At 41.4% G+C, this 18887-nt stretch overlaps 1 protein-coding gene across 1 annotated transcript in view; it reads left to right on the top strand.

Moving 5' to 3' along the window:
* LOC117513756 (carcinoembryonic antigen-related cell adhesion molecule 1-like) overlaps window positions 1-17821 on the top strand; it is a 150148-nt gene extending 132327 nt beyond the window's left edge. Inside the window, exons 8-11 of the mRNA XM_034173991.1 lie at window positions 6423-6457; window positions 6586-6622; window positions 16375-16409; window positions 16633-17821. Of these exons, the coding sequence (XP_034029882.1) occupies window positions 6423-6457; window positions 6586-6622; window positions 16375-16409; window positions 16633-16673 (148 nt within the window). The 3' untranslated portion in view covers window positions 16674-17821. The remainder of the gene's footprint in view (window positions 1-6422; window positions 6458-6585; window positions 6623-16374; window positions 16410-16632) is intronic.
* Window positions 17822-18887: the final 1066 nt, after the last annotated feature.

Genomic DNA, 18887 nt, shown 5'->3' on the forward strand with positions numbered 1-18887 from the left:
AAGACATTTTCCCATTTCATGATGAATATTATTTGATAGCAGTGACATCTCAAAAAAGCTGGAACAGGGCAACAAAAGGCTGGAAAGAGTAATTGGCACAAATCAGAAGCAACTGGAGCAGCATTTGACAACTAATTAGGTTAATTGGTAACAGGGCAGTAACATGGGTATAAAAGGGGCATTTCAGAGAGGCAGAGCTCATCACATATAAAGATGGGCAGAGGTTCACCAGTTTTGCGGCAAACTGTCTAAAAATTGTGGAACAGTTTCAGAAAAGCGTTACTGAACGTAAAATCGTGACGACTTTGAACATTGCACCATCTACAGTGTATAATATCATCCAAAGAGTCAAAGAATCAGGAGGAATCTCTGTGTGCAAGGGACAAGGCTGAAGGTCAAAACTGGAAGTTTGTGATCTTCAGACCCTCATGCGGCACTGCATTAAAAACAGGCATGATTCTCTACTGGAAATCACTGCATGAGCTCAGGAACCCTTCCAGATATCACTGTCTGTGAACACAAATGCAAGTTAAAGCTGTATCATGCAAAGAAGAAGCCATATGTGAAGTGACCATGATTCAGAAATGCTGCCGTCTTTTCTGAGCCAAAGCTCATTTAAAATGGTCTGAGACAAAATGGAAAACTGGAAAATTGGTCAGATGAATCAAATTTGAAATTTGTTTTGGAAGCCATGGATGCTATGTCCTGCAGACTAAAGAGGAGAGGGACCATTCAGCTTGTTATCAGCAGACACTTCAAAAGCCTGCATCTCTGATGGTATGGGGTTGCATTAGTGTCTTTGGAGTGGGCAGCTTACAGATCTGTGAAGGCACCATCGATGCTGAAAGGTACATAAAGGTTTTAAAGCAAAATATAGTATGCTCCCATCCAGACATCTCTTTCAGGGAAGGCCCTGCATATTTCAGGAAGACTATGCTAAACCACATACTGCATCCATCACAACAGCATGGCTTCACAGTAGAAGAGTCTGCATGCTGAACTGGCCTGCCTGCAGTCCACATACTTGACCAACAGATAACATTTGGTGCATCATAAAAGGAAAAAATCTTGCAAAGAAGGCTCAAGACTGTTGAGCTCGAATCCTGCATCAGACAAGAATGAGGCAGCGTTCTTCTCCTAAAACTCTGGCAACTGGTCTTCTCACTTTCCAGACGTTCACAGTTGTTAAAAGAACAGGAGATGCTACCCAATGGTAAACTTCACCCTGTTCCTACTTTTTTAGATGTGTTGCTGTCATCAAATTCAAAATGAGCTAATATTTCCATGAAATAATAAAATGTCTCTGTTTCAACATCTGATATGTTGTTTATGTGCTATACTGCCTCTACTGGTGGTTGGCTCTCACTGCGGTATTGTATCACTTCCTGTTCCGGAGCACAGCGGTGTTTTGCTGTATCTGTTAGCTGTTTAATCTGCGCAGTTAGATTGATCTAGATAACTATATAACGATTTGTTTCACAGTGTAATCTTCACGTGCCTTAACTAAAGCACTCCCTCTGCTGAATCACCTCTAAATTATTTACACATTATTCACTTCGTGTGTTTTTAGGAATACGCTAGCTTAGCGCAGCTACTAGCTCTTAGCCGGTTTAGCATGGCAGCTTCTCCTGTCTCTCCCGCACTTTTCTGCTCTGGGTGTGAAATGTTTAGTTATTCCTTGGCCTCCTTTAGCAGTAATGGTACTTGTAATAAGTGTAGCTTATTCGTAGCTTTGGAGGCCAGGCTGGGCGAATTGGAGACTCGGCTCCGCACCTTGGAAAATCCTACAGCTAGCCAGGCCCCTGTAGTCGGTGCGGACCAAGGTAGCTTAGCCGCCGTTAGGTTCCCTCTGGCAGATCCCGAGCAGCCGGGAAAGCAGGCCGACTGGGTGACTGTGAGGAGGAAGCGTAGCCCTAAACAGAAGCCCCGTGTACACCGCCAACCCGTTCACATTTCTAACCATTTTTCCCCACTCGGCGACACACCCACCGAGGATCAAACTCTGGTTATTGGCGGCTCTGTTTTGAGAAATGTGAAGTTAGCGACACCAGCAACCATAGTCAATTGTCTTCCGGGGGCCAGAGCAGGCGACATTGAAGGAAATTTGAAACTGCTGGCTAAGGCTAAGCGTAAATTTGGTAAGATTGTAATTCACGTCGGCAGTAATGACACCCGGTTATGCCAATCTGAGGTCACTAAAATTAACATTGAATCGGTGTGTAACTTTGCAAAAAACAATGTCGGACTCTGTAGTTTTCTCTGGGCCCCTCCCCAATCGGACCGGGAGTGACATGTTTAGCCGCATGTTCTCCTTGAATTGCTGGCTGTCTGAGTGGTGTCCAAAAAATGAGGTGGGCTTCATAGATAATTGGCAAAGCTTCTGGGAAAAACCTGGTCTTGTTAGGAGAGACGGCATCCATCCCACTTTGGATGGAGCAGCTCACATTTCTAGAAATCTGGCCAATTTTCTTAAATCCTCCAAACCGTGACTATCCAGGGTTGGGACCAGGAAGCAGAGTTGTAGTCTTACACACCTCTCTGCAGCTTCTCTCCCCCTGCCATCCCCTCATTACCCCATCCCTGTAGAGACGGTGCCTGCTCCCAGACCACCAATAACCAGCAAAAATCTATTTAAGCATAAAAATTCAAAAAGAAAAAATAATATAGCACCTTCAACTGCACCACAGACTAAAACAGTTAAATGTGGTCTATTAAACATTAGATCTCTCTCTTCTAAGTCTCTGTTAGTAAATGATATAATAATTGATCAACATATTGATTTATTCTGCCTTACAGAAACCTGGTTACAGCAGGATGAATATGTTAGTTTAAATGAGTCAACACCCCCGAGTCACACTAACTGCCAGAACGCTCATAGCACGGGCCGAGGCGGAGGATTAGCAGCAATCGTCCATTCCGCTTATAATTAATCAAAAACCCAGACAGAGCTCTAATTCATTGAACGCTGGATCTTAGTCTTGTCCATCCAAATTGGAGTCCCAAAAACCAGTTTTATTTGTTATATCTATCGTCCCACCTGGTCATTACTGTGAGTTCTCTGTGAATTTTCAGACATTTTGTCGGACTAGTGCTTGGTCAGATAAGATAATTATAGTGGGCGATTTTAACATCCACACAGATGCTGAGAATGACAGCCCTCAACGCTGCATTTAATCTATTACTTAGACTCAATTGGCTTGCTCAAATGTAAATGAGTCCACCCACCACTTAATCATATCTTAGATCTTGTTCTGACTTATGGTATGGAATTGAAGACTTAACGATCCCTGAAAACTCCCTTCTGTCTGATCATTTCTTACATAACATTACATTACTCTGATGGACTACCCAGCAATGGGGAATAAGTTTCATTACCTAGAAGTCTTTCAGAAAGCGCTGTAACTAGGTTTTAGGATATGTTCCTTCTTTATGTTCTCTAATGCCCATATACCAACACAGTGCAGAGTAGCTACCTAAACTCTGTAAGTGCGATAGAGTATCTCGTCAATAGTTTACATCTCATTGAAGACAACTTGGATGCTGTAGCTCCCTCTGAAAAAGAGAGCCTTAAATCAGAAGTGCTGACTCCGTGGTATAACTCACAAACTCGCAGCTTAAAGCAGATAACCCGTACGTTGGAGAGGAAATGGTGTCTCACTAATTTAGAAGATCTTCACTTAGCCCTGGAAAAAGAGTCTGTTGCTGTATAAAAAGCCTCCGTAAAGCTAGGACATCTTACTACTCATCACTAATTGAAGAAAATAAGAACAACCCCAGGTTTCTTTTCAGCACTGTAGCCAGGCTGACAAAGAGTCAGAGCTCTATTGAGCCGAGTATTCCTTTAACTTTAACTGGTAATGACTTCATGACTTTCTTTGCTAATAAAATTTTAACTATTAGAGAAAAAATTACTCATAACCATCCCAAAGACGTATCGTTATCTTTGGCTGCTTTCAGTGATGCTGGTATTTGGTTAGACTCTTTCTCTCCGATTGTTCTGTCTGAGTTATTTTCATTAGTTACTTCCTCCAAACCATCAACATGTCTATTAGACCCCATTCCTACCAGGCTGCTCAAGGAAGCCCTACCATTAATTAATGCTTCGATCTTAAATATGATCAATCTATCTTTATTAGTTGGCTATGTACCACAGGCTTTTAAGGTGGCAGTAATTAAACCATTACTTAAAAAGCCATCACTTAACCCAGCTATCTTAGCTAATTATAGGCCAATCTCCAACCTTCCTTTTCTCTCAAAAGTTCTTGAAAGGGTAGTTGTAAAACAGCTAACTGATCATCTGCAGAGGAATGGTCTATTTGAAGAGTTTCAGTCAGGTTTTAGAATTCATCATAGTACAGAAACAGCATTAGTGAAGGTTACAAATGATCTTCTTATGGCCTCTGACAGTGGACTCATTTCTGTGCTTGTTCTGTTAGACCTCAGTGCTGCTTTTGATACTGTTGACCATAAAATTTTATTACAGAGATTAGAGCATGCCATAGGTATTAAAGGCACTGCACTGCGGTGGTTTGAATCATATTTATCTAATAGATTACAATTTGTTCATGTAAATGGGGAATCTTCTTCACAGACTAAGGTTAATTATGGAGTTCCACAAAGTTCTGTGCTAGGACCAATTTTATTCACTTTATACATGTTTCCCTTAGGCAGTATTATTAGACGGCATTGCTTAAATTTTCATTGTTACGCAGATGATACCCAGCTTTATCTATCCATGAAGCCAGAGGACACACACCAATTAGCTAAACTGCAGGATTGTCTTACATAAAGACATGGATGACCTCTAATTTCCTGCTTTTAAACTCAGATAAAACTGAAGTTATTGTACTTGGCCCCACAAATCTTAGAAACATGGTGTCTAACCAGATCCTTGCTCTGGATGGCGTTACCCTGACCTCTATTAATACTGTGAGAAATCTTGGAGTCATTTTTGATCAGGATATGTCATTCAAAGCGCATATTAAACAAATATGTAGGACTGCTTTTTTGCATTTGTGCAATATCTCTAAAATTAGAAAGGTCTTGTCTCAGAGTGATGCTGAAAAACTAATTCATGCATTTATTTCCTCTAGGCTGGACTATTGTAATTCATTATTATCAGGTTGTCCTAAAGGTTCCCTGAAAAGCCTTCAGTTAATTCAAAATGCTGCAGCTAGAGTACTGACAGGGACTAGAAGGAGAGAGCATATCTCACCCATATTGGCCTCTCTTCATTGGCTTCCTGTTAATTCTAGAATAGAATTTAAAATTCTTCTTCTTACTTATAAGGTTTTGAATAATCAGGTCCCATCTTATCTTAGGGACCTCATAGTACCATATCACCCCAATAGAGTGCTTCGCTCTCAGACTGCAGGCTTACTTGTAGTTCCTAGGGTTTGTAAGAGTAGAATGGGAGGCAGAGCCTTCAGCTTTCAGGCTCCTCTCCTGTGGAACCAGCTCCCAATTCAGATCAGGGAGACAGACACCCTCTCTACTTTTAAGATTAGGCTTAAAACTTTCCTTTTTGCTAAAGCTTACAGTTAGGGCTGGATCAGGTGACCCTGAACCATCCCTTAGTTATGCTGCTATAGACTTAGACTGCTGGGGGGTTCCCATGATGCACTCAGTGTTTCTTTCTCTTTTTGGTCTGTATGCACCACTCTGCATTTAATCATTAGTGATTGATCTCTGCTCCCCTCCACAGCATGTCTTTTCCTGGTTCTCTCCCTCAGCCCCAACCAGTCCCAGCAGAAGACTGCCCCTCCCTGAGCCTGGTTCTGCTGGAGGTTTCTTCCTGTTAAAGGGAGTTTTTCCTTCCCACTGTTGCCAAGTGCTTGCTCACAGGGGGTCGTTTTGACCGTTGGGGTTTTTCCGTAATTATTGTATGGCCTTGCCTTACAATATAAAGCGCCTTGGGGCAACTGTTTGTTGTGATTTGGCGCTATATAAATAAAATTATTTGATTTGATTTGATTATTGAGAATAAAATATTGGTTTGTGAGATTTGCAAATCATTGAATTCTGTTTTATTTACATTTGACACTTCATCCCAACTTTTGTGGAACTGGGGTTGGAAGATAACCCCATTTTCCCAATGTATTTCTAAAACAAAACAACAACTCACATTCAGAACAGTATTTGAAGGACATGGAGAAGCAAAGTTCATCAGATGGAATATGGTTGAGATGGACTAATTCAAACACCCAATCATGTACGTCTTTGTTGTCCAAGCCCCATACTGTTACCATCCTGGGCAATATTTTGGGCTAAATTCACAAAAATCATCAATGTATATACAGTATTGAACATGAACAGTAGCACTTTGCATTGTGATGCTTTTTGTTATTACATAAGGCTGTTTTGGTGGGAAACATTAGATAATACTTTTGAATATGTAAATGTCTTCTTACTTTTCTCTACAGTGGTTCTTCTAAGGGAAGTACTTCTGAAAACACAAGTAAGTTTCTGATGAGTTTCTTAATTTAAGTGTTTAAATGCTAGAAAAGTGAAATACAATTGTTGTATATGTGTATCTGTGTATCTGCATGTGTGCCAAAGTTTTTCTTTTTTTTGTTTATTTTCAAGGACATGACGGAATGGACAGCATCGCCTATGAAGACATGTAAATTATGTGCTCTCACTCACTCTGTGTACCTCATTTCATGTATTTATTATTATGTGTTTGTGCTGCATCTGTCTGTCTGTGTTGTAATGTAACACCTTGCGTGCACGGTCACGTCCAGCTGTCACTTGGCGGTCAGCTGACATGCCCTGTATGTCTACAGCAAAGTGATCACACAAGAATGAGTTCACGCCTTCATCCTTAGTTGTGTTATTTAATTTCCACTCTTTCTGTCTGCCATATAAACTACAGTTTATGTGGTGGAGGTGACAGCAGTCGGCTTCACACTGTGCTGTGTGCTCAGACCCTGGCCGGTCCTCATGACAGCATGAGCGCCCGCACACACACGTGCACTGCCTGTTCTCCAGCTGAGCTGCAGAACACAGCAGTCAGGTGTTTCAGCAGCGCATTGCGACAGTGACCGGACTGCGGGACCTTCAGCCACAGCTGACAATGTTGGATTCATGGTGTGTGTGTGTGTGTGTGTGTGTTGGGGGGAGGGGGGCACACTCCACAAGGCATTTGTGTTGAGGGGAGCGGACAACGATGATGACACACTCCACACGTCATTTGTGTGTGTGTGTGTGGGGGTTCGGCACAGTCATGCCCATGTGTGTTGCTGAGGTTACGCCACTTTTGTGTTGCACTTAGACACTTTTCACAGACAGGTCGAATGTGGTCGCCTGCCCTCTATTATCGTACCAGGAGCGTGAATACCCACGGCTTTCCAAAGTGTCCAATGAACAGTGTTGGATGTTCATGTGTGACACCTGGAATTTGGCCAACGCCTTTCATGAGAGGGATCGAATGAGCTCTCACAAGGCACTCTGTCTTTCAGCCTCTGTTGTGCGCGAATAGTTGTAGCGACTTTTCTGAATGTCATGCAATTCCTCGTTCGTGCGCTAGTCGGCTTCAATCGTGTTATGTGTGAAGGGGCCGTGATTGTTGCAGTTCAACAATACAAGTCAGCAAATAACACAGTGGAAGGTTTTGAGATTTGCTCTAATTATTATTGTGACTGGATATTGTTCTGTGTGAAAAGAATGACACTGAAGTTAATGTTTGATTCAGCAGTTAAGGGAAAGTCTGCCGACAGTGCTGAGACATGTATTCTTTGTTTATTTCCTTATTTGGAACCTTAGAGTTTTGAAAGTGTTTAGACATTTTCTTTAAAACCTCCATGTTGTTCGAAATGCACTTTCAGATTTGACCAACTTTATTCTTTTTGTGATTTTTTCCCCCCCCTCTATGTCTGGACCATGTTTGGGGCAGCACGGTGGTTTAGTGGTTCGCACTGTTGCCTCACAATAAGAAGGTCATGGGATCGATTCTCACCTGTGGCCTTTCTGTGTGGAGTTTACATGTTCTCCTTGTGTTTGTGTGGGTTCTCTCCGGGTGCTCCAGCTTCCTCCCACATCTGAAGAAATGCAGTTTAGGTGGATTGGAATCTTTAAATTGTCCGTAGGTGTGCGTAAAGGTGTGAATGTATTTGTTTATCTACAACCCCAATTCCAATGAAGTTGGGACATTGTGTGAAATGTAAATAAAAACAGAATACAATGATTTGCAAATCCTCTTCAACCTATATTCAATTGAATACACCACAAAGACAAGATATTCAATGTTCAAACTGATAGACTTTTTTGGTTTTGTGCAAACATTTACTCATTTTGAAATGGATGCCTGCAACACATTTCAAAAAAGCTGGGACAGGGACAACAAAGACTGGGAAAGTTGATGAATTCTCAAAGAACACCTGCTTGGAACATTCCACAGGTGAACAGGTTAATTGGAAACAGGTGAGTGTCATGATTGGGTATAAAAGGAGCATCCCCAAAAGGCTCAGCCGTTCACAAGTAAAGATGGGACGAGGATCACCACTTTGTGAACTGCCTGAAAAAAATAGTCCAACAGTTTAAGAACAATGTTTCTCAATGTTCAATTTCAAGGAATTTAGGGATTCCATCATCTACAGTCCATAATGTAATCAGAAGATTCTGAGAATCTGGAGAACCTTCGACATGTAAGTGCCAACGCCAAAAACCAACACTGAATGCTCGTGACTTTTGATCCCTCAGGCAGCACTGCATTAAAAACCAACTTACTTACTTACTTACTTACTTACGCCTATTTTCCCTCCTGGGGCATAGGCCGTTGACCAGGGTTTGTTGTGTTTGCCTTCATAATTTTTGTTTTTCCTTTATTTATCCGTAGTCCAGCTTTCGCTGCAATTTCTACTACTCCACTCGTTTTCTCTTGCATTTGTTGCTTGGTGTGTGACAATAGGACCAGGTCATCTGCGAAGTCTAAATCTTCCAACTGTTTGAAGGGGGTCCACTGAATTCCTATGCGATTGTCTGCTGTTGCCATTTTCATAACCCAATCTATTGCCACCAGAAAAATAATCGGTGAGAGCAAGCAGCCCTGATGAACACCGGTTTCTACATCAAACTTATCTGTCAACTGTCCTTCATGTACGATCCTGCATGCCATCCCCTCATACGAGTTCTTTATGATGTTCACGACTTTGCTGGGTATTCCATAGTGCCGGAGAAGTTTCCACAGTGTCTCTCTGTCTAAATTGTCGTACGCTTTCTCAAAGTCTATAAAATTCATGTACAGGGATGAGTTCCATTCCTGGGATTGCTCTATGATGATTCTCAAGGTGGCTATTTGGTCGGTACACGATCTTTCCTTGCGGAAACCTGCTTGCTGGTCTCTCAACTCCTTGTCTAGTTGATCCTTTATTCTATTCAGTAACATTCTGTTGAAGACTTTCCCTACAGTTGATAGTAGCATAATACCTCTATAATTTCCGCAGTCGCTCAAGTCTCCTTTCTTCGGGATCTTTATCAAATGTCCTTCTCTCCATTCTGCTGGTATCTGTTCCTCTTCCCAAATCTGCACAAAGAGTGGGTGTAGCATCTCCACTGTGGTTCCAATGTCTGCTTTTAGCGCTTCTGCTGGTATGTAGTCAGACCCGGCTGCCTTGCCATTCCGCAGCTGGCCTGTCGCTATCCGGATTTCTGCCTTGGTTGGGGCGCTGCAATCTATCTGTAGATCCTGTTCCGCTGGCTCTAAGTCTGGTGGGTTCGCTGGCGCGGGTCTGTTTAGCAGCTCACTGAAATGCTCTATCCACCTCTGTTTCTGCTTTATGGTGTTAGGGATTGGTTTGCCATCCTTGTCTTTAATAGGTCTCTCCGGTTTTCCAAACTTCCCAGACAGCTTTTTGGTCGTATTGTACAACTCCTTCAAATTCCCTTTTCTTGCTGCCTCCTCCGCCTCCGTTGCCAAGTTCTCTACATAGTTCTTTTTGTCCTCTCTAATCTTCTTCTTCACTCTCTTTTTTGCTGTCGTGTATGCTTCCTGTGCAGCTGCTTTCTCTGCTCGTGTTCTACTATTGTTCAACTTTGCTTTTTTCTCCTTCCTCTCCTCAATCTCCTTCAAAGTCTCTGCACTGATCCACTCCTTGTGCTGTTGTTGCTTCTGTCCTAAAATCTCCTCACACGTTGACAGTAGTGTTTCCTTCATATTCTTCCATGTATATACGTACATATATGTATATATGTACGTATATATGTATATATGTACATATTCCATGTACATTAAAAACCAACATCATTGTGTAAAGGATCTTACCGTGTGGGCTCAGGAACACTTCAGAAAACCATTGTCAGTTAACACAGTTTGTTGCTACATCTATAAGTGCAAGTTAAAACTCTACCATGCAAAGTGAAAGCCATACAGCAACAACATCCAGAAACGCTGCCACCTTCTCTGGGCTCGAGCTCATTTGAAATGGACTGACGCAAAGTAGAAAAGTGTGCTGTGAGTTTATCATAGGGGGCAGGGTCGCCCGCCTCAGAAAAAAGTGCGCACCGGAGGGGACATCCCTCTGAGCATGCGTGCGCTCCTGAAAAGCTTGTGTATTTAGGCTACACCATTGTAAGAGACTGACTGAGTAAGAGTAAAGAGTGATTACTAGTATTTTTTAAATTATTATTTTAATTATTATTTGAACATATAGACCCTCGGTCAAGTGATCTCCTGCATACCACAAAACCAAACCAACAACTTATCTGAGAAACGACACGAGACAGTAGATTAACCCCACATACATCTCCATCACAAGCGCAAACACAGCGCAATTGGGCATGACAGTCACACAACGGCTCAAAGATAAACCTTTCATGTAGATATATTTACAACAATACAGTACATAACTTTTATCTTACCATAAAAGTCCATATCTTAACATAAAATTCTGTGTGGAAACTGGATGCTAGCCTACCTCAGAAGAGTTGAAGCCTTCGATTGGATGCCGCGTTGAATCTCCTGAGAAGGACATCTCGCCACTCTCCGCTGAATTTCCTGGTTAGGTCATTCTCAAATGCCAGCCTTATTAAGTTCGCCTTTCGTTCATGCAGCATGCATGAACACTCTTTTTAATGTTAAGAAAGAGTTCTCGCACTAAAGGCGGGCTTACACTGTGCGAGTTTTGGCCCTTTTTCAGCTGATTTTTCACTCGTGCGAGAATTTTTTGGATCGCGCCGAGTTTCCTAATCGTGCATCCTGCATCATGCAGTCTACATGGAGTAACGAGCTGCTTTTAACATCTCACAACCACCTCCCGATCAGGAATCGTATGGTTGGATGAAAATCAAACTTGTTTGATATTGTGGTCGGCCGTCGTGGCTCGTGAGGGTTCCGCGCTGCTGAAGCAATTCAATTGTGTTATGTGTGAAGGAAGGGGCCCTGATTGTTGCAGTTCAACAATACAAGTCAGCAAATAACAGTGGAAGGCTTTGAGATGTGCTCTAAATATTATTGTGACTGGATAATCTTCTGTGTGAACAATATCCTACAAGTGTCTACGCACTGATTACCTCGCGCACTGTCCATGAGCAAACACCGGAGAGAGCAAGCTGTGATCTCATGGAAAGTCTTGTGTTTTTTTATTGCGTTCCCTCGCAATAACCTAATATATTAAACTTCATGCCTATCAGCTCGCACAGTGGACCTCATGTATCAAAGTTGCGCACTTGTGGCGTAAATTTACGGTGTAAATTTGAAGTACACCAAAGTTGCCGTGACATGTATCAAGCAGTGCGCACCACCCATTTCCAGCGTACGCCCGACGTGACCTTGATAAATGCGGTGGGTGAAAACAATTGTAATTATAATAAACATGCCCATAAATATTCAGACTCCGCTTCAGACACACCCTCATTTTACGACATGGAAGCTAGGAAGACGGCAAAGAAAAAGAACTCCACCAATCATGACGCGTGCCAATAGAGCGTCAAAAGCGGCCGTCGCATCAATTGTTTTGTAGTATAATCAAAAAAGTGTTACAGTGGTCCCTCGTTTATCACGGGAGTTATGTTCTAAAAATAGCCCGTAATATGCGAAACCGCGACGTAGTCAGCGTTATTTTTTACAAATATTATAGACATTTTAAAGCTGTAAAACCCTGTAAAACCATTTTATACACTTTCTCAATCAGGCATGAACATTTTCTCACTTTTCTCTCGTGTGTAAACACTCTCAAAGTTCAAACCTTAGTAGAAAAATAAGACCAAACATTTGTTTGAGAAATAAAAATAGAACGTTTTCCTATAAATAATTATGATGGCTTTTAGAACTAACGAATTTAATTCTAACGATCAACGTACGAGGTCAGACACATAAGAAATTATTAATAGTGACTGACCAGTATTTCACAGATCGCGCCTCTGCATCCTGACGCCGCGCCTTTTTCCACTCACACCTGGCTGCAGGTGTCTGTTTCCGAGTGACAAACACAGTTATGAGTAGTTGTTGGCGCTCTTTTTTCTTCTGGGCGAGAAGATTCTTATAAACAGACACGCAGAACACAGAACACTGTAAAAAAAAAAGCATGCAAAATTGTACTAAAAACTCAGCGAAACGACGAGGCCGTGAAAGGTGATCCACGTTATAGCGAGGGACGACTGTATTCTCTTTTCACATATATTACAGATATCACAGATATTTGCTCGCTCAATTAATAAGACACGCCTAATTTTTTCAGATTTCTTTATTCTTAAAATGTATTTCTTTATTTATTTTATTGTGACAAACGAATGGAGAAGACACAACCTGATTGCAACACGGGCGAAGGGAATGACAACACTACAGCTGTAATTATCAATTTCATTGTCTAAAATGATCACACCACATAAAGTTAAGCTCAGCGCTGCTCTGGCTCCAGACTCGAAGTCTGGAGAAAAAGGCGCGCAGCGCTTTCTTTGCAGTCAGCGCTGAGGCCATGGATCATGCTCAATAGACCAGCAATCCTGCAAAAGCGGGATTTGTATTGATTATTATGTAGTATAATCAGGAAAGTGTTATTTATCTAACATATGCATTGATTTGTATAATGGCACTGTTTATCATGTTGATCAGTTTTATTTTTATGTGGATTCCAGTGCTGGTTCATTTTGGTGTATAATTTACACCACCTCTCGACCTGGTGTATATTTTCAGCGCACCGTACGCCAACGACCACATTGATAAATGCCAAGTGGCGCAGCCGTTTTGGCATACACCCCATATACGCTCAAATATCGCCGTACGCACGTTGATACATGAGGCCCAGTGAGTGGAATCAGGTGGAGGAGACTGAACGTATATGAGCGCGCACACACACACACACACACACACACACACACACACACACACACACACACACACACACACACACACACACACACACACACACACACACACACACAGCAGACAACAACAGGATTTACGACAGATGAGGGAGTAAGTTACTGCACCTTGCACAGCTGTATGACTCCATATGAAATATAGTTTATTTATACAACAGTGTAAGTAGCAACACCTGTTATGAATGTTTATGTTTTCTTTTTTACTGTCCTCTCGTGAGTCATGTTGCTGTCTGCTGTGTGTGCGCGCACACGCATATACGTTCAGTTTCCCCCCACTTGATTTCACTCACTGTGCGCGCTGATAGGCATGAAATAATTTTTTTTTTAAAAGAAAAAAAAAGCTTCCAGCGTGTGGTTTTTGAACGTACAATGTGAGCAGTCAGATCGCATCAGAGCATCGGGCCATACAGTGTGAGAACATGAATCATGCTCTCTGAATCATGCTAACAAACTGTGCGACTGAACTGTCGCACAGTTTGAGCTGGAGCCAAGTACAACGATTGAAAATATCGTACAGTGTCTGCCCAGCCTAACTGGACTTGACGAATCACAGGAACTCCAGCTCTGACACTGCTTGAATAAATAGCATGCTTTAATTCGTCCACCTTGCCATAATCACTGGACTCAGGATCCTTGCCCTCTGCTGCACTGACAAGCGCAACCCTCACCCTATCAAATCGCTTGAACACAGACACACGCCATATCCGTTTGTTTTAAAATTAATTACTTTAGTTAATTAATTTGGTTTATTTGTTAAATACGTGATATTATTGAATAACTAATATTTTGCTATATTTTCCAGTATTTCTTTTTCTTTTTTGATAACTCTCACATCCGAGGGGGCGTGGTTGATGACGTGAGGGGGCGTCCCCCAAACGCCCCCTTGTGGCGCTGGGTCTGGTTACAACAGTGTGGCTTCGTAGTAAAAGAGTGCAGGTACTAGACTGGCCTGCCTGCAGTCCAGATCTGTTGCCCATTGAAAATGTGTGGTACATTATGAAAAATACGGCAACAGAGACCCCGGACTGTTGAACAACTGAAGTCGTACATCAAGCAAGAATGGGAAAGAATTCCACCTACAAAGCTTCAACAATTAGTGTCCTCAGTTCCCAAACGCTTATTGAGTGTTGTTAGAAGGAAAGGTGATGTAACACAGTGGTAAACATACCACTGTCCCAGCTTTTTTGAAACATGTTGCAGGCATCCATTTCAAAATGAGCAAATATTTGCACAAAAACAATAAAGTTTCAGTTTGAACATTAAATATCTTGTCTTTGTTGTGTATTCAATTGAATATATGAGGTCTGTTAGAAAAGTATTGGACCTTTTTATTTTTTTCAAAAACCTGATGGATAAATCATAATGATCACAGACGGAGCAGGCGCAAATCATGACACACTCACAGTCCCCAGGATGGGAGGCAGGCGGTCTAACCACGAGGCTAAAACCCACGAGCCCCAGTGTTTGTCTCCAGAGAGTCTTTTGGCCTTGGGGAGTGAGATTAACATTACTTCTGCAAAGCAAATCCTGCTGGACTCCGTTTCAGAAACTCAGTAATGATTTTGTGGCTCATCATTCAATCAAGTTTGGTCAGATTTGTGTCTTTATCATCACACAATTCAATATTTGATATATACTAACTAAAAATAATCAAGACTGTTTTACAGTAAATTGAACATCAATTGTATAAAAATGGAGTGTTGCCTGTGACTTGAACTTTTACGAAGACCCCTGACCTAAAACAACATTTAAAAGTGTGTATTGAGATAAATACATGGAGAAACTGAACTGCCACACACGATTAACACAAAACATTTATGCCTTACACTTGTGGTTCTTGAACAGTCAACATTTATTGATACTGGTGTTGCTGGTCAGTCAGTGCAGGAAACCAAAATGGGAAAATGACTAAAGTGAGTGCAGAGTTTTGTCAAGCCGTGCATTTGTAACACAGTGGAATTTGGAACATTTTTCTGGGCAATGCCTGCATGTTGCCTGCTTATTAGGGGATGAGACTCAATCAAGATCTGATCCTGGATCCGCCCCTCATGTGTTATGTGTCGACGCGGGTTGAGGAGCGGACCTGCGTCAGACGGAACCCAGCGCTACAAATAACCAGAAAAGCGGTTCCAAAAACAATATATTTATTACCCCCACTGTGCATAAAAGGTGTAAAAACAAAAACAGCGTCCCTCTGGTGGAGTGACTGTTGGTACGCTCTCCAGCGCCCGCAAGGATCAAAGCCCGGCGCTCCTGGACCCACTACCACCACCAAACACTCCCCAGGTGGACACGACAAACTGACTCTCTGTGAAGCAAAGAAGAGGCGAGGTAAGTCAGCAGTTACAACAATAACTTTCAAAAGACACACGCTATCAGCAACACATTCAGGTCTGTATCTTTTTTAACTTTATGCAAATGAGCAGCTTCTCACAACAGGTGGAGGATCACTTATCCGCATGCCACAGCAGTGAGAAGCAAGCTGCACAATTCTCATCACAATTCAAGTATACTGTGTAACAAAACACCAAGTTACTATCAACAATTAGTCAAACACTTAATCACCTTTAATGTGTGCTGACAGCATGTGTCCTCACCCTTCCTTGCTTCACGGGCTCGATGTGTCAAACCCAGGCGTGGTCCTCAGCATCTCACAAACGAACATCACAAGGTCGGGTTCTCGGCAGTTCTGCTTGAATCACGCATGACTTAAATGCAGAACGCCATCCAATTATCTGCTTCAGCTGAAAGTCTTTAAGGTTGCATGTGAGCACCAGTCACAGGTGCTACACATGATGTTGATGAGGGTGAGGATTCTTCAGCCAGCACCTTCTCCACAGAAGAATCAGTTTCCATGCCACCTGAAGAGCAAAGAAAAGAAAAGAACACCAAAACATCCAGCCACACCCCCCAACACACAACATCATGTTTATGGTATTTAACAAGATCCGTAGGAGTTGGCAGTAAAATGCTATTTGTTATCACGTCAGGGTGTTATTAAGTTAATATTTGATAAAGCTCTACAATATGTAACTCGCTTTTCATTTCTATCTGCAGAGGTCCTTCTAAAGGAAGAATTTATGAAAACACAAGTAAGTTTCTGAATCAGTTATTAAATTGAGAGTTTAAAAATAGGTGACATTTAAATAAATATATGCACTTATTGTATATATATATATATATATATATATATATATATATATATATATATATATATATATATATACATATATATATATGTGTGTGTGTGTGTGTGTGTGTTATTTGCTTAAATCTTTCTTGTGAAAATTTGTATTTATTTCTTCTGTTTTAAAGGACATGGTGGAATGGACAGCAGAACCTATGAAGAGATGTAAAGTCTTCTTTTCCTTACTCACCCCATATATCCCAGTTAAGTGTTCCTCCAAAACTCTGGGTAAAATAAGTATTGAACCTATCACCATTTTTCGCAGTAAGTATATTTCTAAAGGTGGTATTGTCGTGAAATTTTCACCAGATGTTGGTAACAACTCAATTAATCCACACATACAAAGAAATCAAACCATAGATCTTCATAAATTAAGTTAGGCGCAATAATGTGAAATAACATAGGGAAAAGGTACTGAACACCTGAAGGAAGGGAGGTGCAAAAAGACATGGAAAGCCAAGACACCAGCTGAAATCTATCAGTAATTAAAAACCAATCCTGCCCCTTGTCAGTGAAAATTTATATCAGATGGTTCAGTCCCAAGTGACAGTCAATAAAAAGGCATCTCATTACCATGGTGTCACACAAGTAACTTCCCATGATGGGTAAAAGCAAAGAGTTTTCTCAAGATCTTTGCAAACTTATTGTTGCAAAACATGCTGATGGCATTGGTTACAGAAGGATTTCTATACTTCTGAATGTTCCAGTGAGAGAACATCATTTCACCATAAGTCAGACCCAACCAGGTGCTCCGCACAAAATGTCTGACAGAGGAGTGAAAAGAATTATCAGAGGAGTTGTCCAAGAGACAAAGACCACTTGTAGAGAGGTTCAGAAAGACCTGGAATAAACAGGTACAACTTTTTCCAAGAAAACATTAAGTAATGCACTCAACTGTCATGACCTGTATGCACGCTAACCACACAAGACGCCTTTACCAAAGAAAAACCATGTTGGAGCTTGTTTAATGTTTGCAGCACAGCATTTAGACAAGCATGTGAAATACTGGGAGAATATAGTCTGGTCAGATGAGACCAAAATACAATTATTTGGATGCCATAATACACACCATGTTTGGAAGTCAAATGGCACTGCACATCACCCCAAAAACACCATACCGACCGTGAAGTTTCAAGGTGGGAAGATCATGGTGTGCGGCTGTTTTTCAGCATACAACACTGGCAAACTTCATATAATAGAAGGAAGGATGAATGGAAAAATGTACCAAGACATTCTTAATAAAAATCTGCTACTGTCTACCAGGATGATGAAGATGAAATGAGGGTGGGCATTTCAGTAAGACAATGATCCCAAACCAGCCCAGTGTCACACTTTTTTTGTGCTAAAAAACCCCAGTCACAAAAATTTGACTCATTTCGTGCCTTTTTTAATTCACTATTACAAACCCTACTCCTACCCCCGACCCTAACCATAACCATCCCCGACCCCCCCGCTCCACTTTCAATTTTGTGCAGCCATCACGGAATGAATTAGAATGAATTCATGCTGCTGTGATGAAAATGATGCACTTTTGTTCACAATTTCACAACCAATAGATATTTCATGCTGCTGAATCACGACTTGCCGTGAGACTGGGTTGTCCCAAACACACAGCCAAGGAAACTCTCAGTTGGTTCCAGATAATGAAAATAAAGCCACGAGAATGGTCCAACCAATCAGCTAACTTTAATCCAATAGAAAATCAATGGAAAGGACAGATCAGAGTTCATAGAAGAGGTTCACGGAACCTTCAAGATTTGAAGACTGTTTGTGTGGAAGAATGGGTCAAAATCATACCTGAGCAACATATGTGACGAGTTTCTCCATACAGGAGCTGTCTTGAAATTGTCATTACCAACAAAGGCTTTGGTACAAAATATTAAATAAATTTCAGTATGCGTGTTCAATACTTTTTCTGTGTCATTCCATTGTATTACACATATTTCTGTATTTATTTGTTTTTGTTTCTTTGCATGTGTGGATTCCATGGGTTCTTACCAACATCTGGTGAAAAATTCATGCCAATAGCACCTTTTGAAATATATGTACTGAGAAAAACTGTGAATTTTTCAATACTTATTTTACCTGCTGTATACGAGGTCTATTAGAAAAGTATCTGACCTTATTATTTTTTTCAAAAAACCATATGGATTTGAATCACGTGTGATTACATCAGACATGCTTGAACCCTTGTGGGCATGCGAGAGTTTTTTCACGCCTGTCGGTTATGTCATTCGCCTGTGGGCAGTCTTTGAGTGAGGAGTGGCCCACCCTCTCGTCGATTTTTTCATTGTTTAGGAATGGCTCAGAGACTGCTGCTTTGTTTGATCAAAATTTTTTCAAAACTGTAAGGCACAACTGAGTGGACACCATTCGATAAATT

The sequence above is a fragment of the Thalassophryne amazonica genome, chromosome 7 (genome assembly GCF_902500255.1).
Source record: "Thalassophryne amazonica chromosome 7, fThaAma1.1, whole genome shotgun sequence".
Classification (NCBI taxonomy): Eukaryota; Metazoa; Chordata; class Actinopteri; order Batrachoidiformes; family Batrachoididae; genus Thalassophryne; species Thalassophryne amazonica.